This window comes from Cariama cristata, unplaced genomic scaffold (genome assembly GCF_000690535.1).
Source record: "Cariama cristata isolate BGI_N322 unplaced genomic scaffold, ASM69053v1 scaffold6673, whole genome shotgun sequence".
Classification (NCBI taxonomy): Eukaryota; Metazoa; Chordata; class Aves; order Cariamiformes; family Cariamidae; genus Cariama; species Cariama cristata.
In genome coordinates, this window is record NW_009607706.1 from 34,632 (window position 1) to 37,612 (window position 2,981).

The 2,981-nt window shown below is 59.8% G+C and overlaps 1 protein-coding gene across 1 annotated transcript in view; it reads left to right on the top strand.

The window, feature by feature from the left end:
• The window catches only part of TNPO3 (transportin 3), a gene marked incomplete at both ends in the record, with an annotated part of 23,572 nt that overhangs the window by 18,614 nt on the left and 1,977 nt on the right, over positions 1 to 2,981 (top strand). Inside the window, 4 exons of the mRNA XM_009696832.1 lie at positions 35 to 126; positions 996 to 1,072; positions 1,376 to 1,436; positions 1,954 to 2,094. Coding sequence (XP_009695134.1) covers positions 35 to 126; positions 996 to 1,072; positions 1,376 to 1,436; positions 1,954 to 2,094 — 371 coding nt within the window. The remainder of the gene's footprint in view (positions 1 to 34; positions 127 to 995; positions 1,073 to 1,375; positions 1,437 to 1,953; positions 2,095 to 2,981) is intronic.

Below are 2,981 nucleotides of genomic sequence, written 5' to 3' on the forward strand. Positions count from 1 at the left end.
CCTCCCCCCGAGCCTGTCTCCTCTTGCCTTTCAGGGACAGCCCTGGTCCTCGCCAGGCTCCCCTTGGAGAAGATAGCAGAATGCCTCAGTGAACTCTGTGCCGTGCAAGTGATGGCGCTGAAGAAGGTACGGCTGCATTAACGTGCTCCTTGGCTGTCACGGCTTCGGATGGGACAGATCGGAGGCCGTCAACTGCCGTGGCTCCGTCTTCGCCCAGTGGCTTGATCTCCTGCAGTGATCGTGTGTCCTCAAAGGCAGAGGTGTATGAGGAGTCCAGGACCGAGACCGTACTTGTCCCTAAGTCTCTCCTGGCTGAGAAATACCTAGCTGGTAGAGCGTGTAATGGGTTAAATGGGAAGAAAATGGTCCCTAGAAATCAGGAGCCAAGAGTCGTCCTGAACCCACCCGCATGCAGGAGGCAGCTTTCACCTCGTGTCTCCGGGATGGAGAATGCGGAAACTCAACTTCCCTGTAGGGCATGTGGCCCCATAAGGTCCCGCTCTGGCTGTCCCAAAAACGTGGTGGCCCAGTGACCTTTCCATGCAGATCCAGTGAAATCTCAGGGGATGGCAGGAGGAGAGAGGGAAGCCTCAAGAAGGGGACGTGCACGGCCTCTGTCTTTTCAGGATGAAAAGCTGACAAGGTGTTTTTTTGAGACCCCCCCCTGCCAGCGCTGCCCGCTCCTAGCAGCTCCCACCCGTTGGCAAGGCTTCTCTTCCACCCCTGACCCTGCTCCCTTGTCCTTCAGAGACCCCTTGGAGTAGCTCTGAAGGCGGAGGAGACAAAAAGAGAAGTAACCCAGGTGCGGGTGGCTGAGGCTAGGAGCTGCCTATGTCCTAGGCAAGGTTTAAGGAGATGTCTGCTCTGCTTTGGCCCAAGGGGGATGTGAAGGTGCTGCTGGTGGGGTCTGGTGTCCGGGCGGTGTTTAGTCCTTCTTCATGGGGAACGGGGCTGCCTGCAGTCCTGAAATCCCATCGTTTTCCCTTGTTTTCTAGCTGCTCTCTCAGGAGCCAAGCAATGGCCTCTCCTCAGACCCTACTGTGCCCCTGGATCGACTCGCTGTCATATTTAGGTAAGGAAGGAGGGGCTGGGACGGCCTGCGCAGGGGCGTCCTGGGCACCTGGGTCAGAGCTGCTCACCCGGAGACTTAAAACCAAATTTGTGATGGCTCATTTCCCCCCGGCCCCAAGGGGAACGGGCTGGGAAGCTGCTGCTTCGCCAAGTTCAAGGCTCCCCGGCCCCTCTAAGCCAGATTCTGGTCCCCTTCCCACAGCCTTGGCCCATGCTTGAGGCTCCAACCCATTTCCTCGGCTTCAAACACAAACCCCGACTGTTTAGAAAAAAAATACCGTTAACCCTTTGCTGCTTTTCACAGACACACCAACCCCATTGTAGAAAATGGACAGATCCATCCGTGCCAAAAAGTCATTCAGGAAGTAAGTGCCAGCGGGTCTGGATTCAGGGATGGCGTTTTGGGGGCAAGGGGGATTGATGGGGGTGTCATACCGGGCGGGCGGTTCGGTTGCAATCCCCAGCTACTGGGCAGATCCACGTCTGACAGCACCGCTGCCTGGGGCCGCGCAGCGTCGGGGAGAGGAGCTGCTGGTGGGAAACCTTCCCTCCTGGAAATGGGGATCAGTGGGGTGGGGGATTTGGGTCTTCAAACCCCTGGAAGGGGGCCTGGCTCTGAAAACGTCCCAGGAGCTTTCGTTTCTCTGCCCTTGCGATGTTTGCAGCGCCGTACTGGAGGATTAAGGCACTTTGAGCTCTTCGCTCCCACGTAAAGCTAATTTACACGTCCCGTAATGCAGGTGCCTCGTGGTTTTGGGACCCGAGTGGCATCTGCCTGACAGCACAGGGATTTGGGTGGTTTTCGGACAGGAGGGTTGTATCGTGGTGGGCTGCACTGTGTCCCGGGTTCAGCTTTAACCCCTTCTCTCTGTCCGCGCTCAGATCTGGCCCGTGCTGTCGGAGACCCTGAACAAACACAGTGCCGATAACCGCATCGTGGAGCGGTGCTGCCGATGCCTGCGCTTCGCCGTCCGCTGCGTGGGCAAAGGCTCTGCCGCCTTGCTGCAGCCGCTCGTCACCCAGGTACCGAGGCTGCTGCCGAGAAATCCCGCTCTCCAGTCCTTTGCGGGGATGCTGCCATCCCGGGCTTGGAGCCGTCATTGGAAAACGCTCGCTGGGTTCGCGTCGGCGGGCAGGCGTGTCTCGTGGGCGGCTGCCATTGATGCGCAGCCAGGCAGCGACCGGTGCTGGAAAGCGCCGCAGTAAATGCCGACAGTTTTGGGAGTTCCTACGTAAACCCTTGGGGAGTCGAGAGAGCCTTTGAACTGCAGGGAAGAGCTAAGCTCTGCCCGGTTGACGCTCTGTAGGTTGTGGGAGCCCTGCAGTTGCGTCTGTAATTTGAAAGGTATGCACGAAAACCCCGTGTCGTGCAGTTCCTTGAAAAGGTAACTCTCAGCCTGCCGTGCGGTGTCCCCTGCTCTGCTCGGTCCTTCCGCTGGGCTAGGGAAGGATCAAAAGTGAGGGGAAGGTGCGTTGGCTCTGGGAGCCGCAGCAGGGAGATGCTCCCAAATGCAAGGTCAGACCTGAGCGAGCCCTTTGGGATGGCCCGTGCCCACCCCGGGGCTGGGGGAAGGCCGGGCAGGCTGGGACAGCCCCTCGGTACGCGGCGAGAGCAGCTCTCTCGCAGAGGGGTGGTGGGACCAGCCAGCAGTGTCCCTGGGACGGTAACAAGCGTAGGGCTTCACCCCTCCACGGGTCAGAGCTGGGGGGTACAGCCCCTCGCCGTCAGGAAGCCGGAGAGACCCTGCCCATGGGGTGCAGCTGGTTCGGGGTCTCTGCAGTAGCTCCAGCCCTTCGGAAAGCGTGGGGCTGGCCGAGGAAATCCCCGGCCGTGACGGGGGAACTGCCAGGTTCCTGGCCGGATCCTGCAGCTGACAGGCCCCAGCGAGCGGCACAGAGGGACTTCTCTG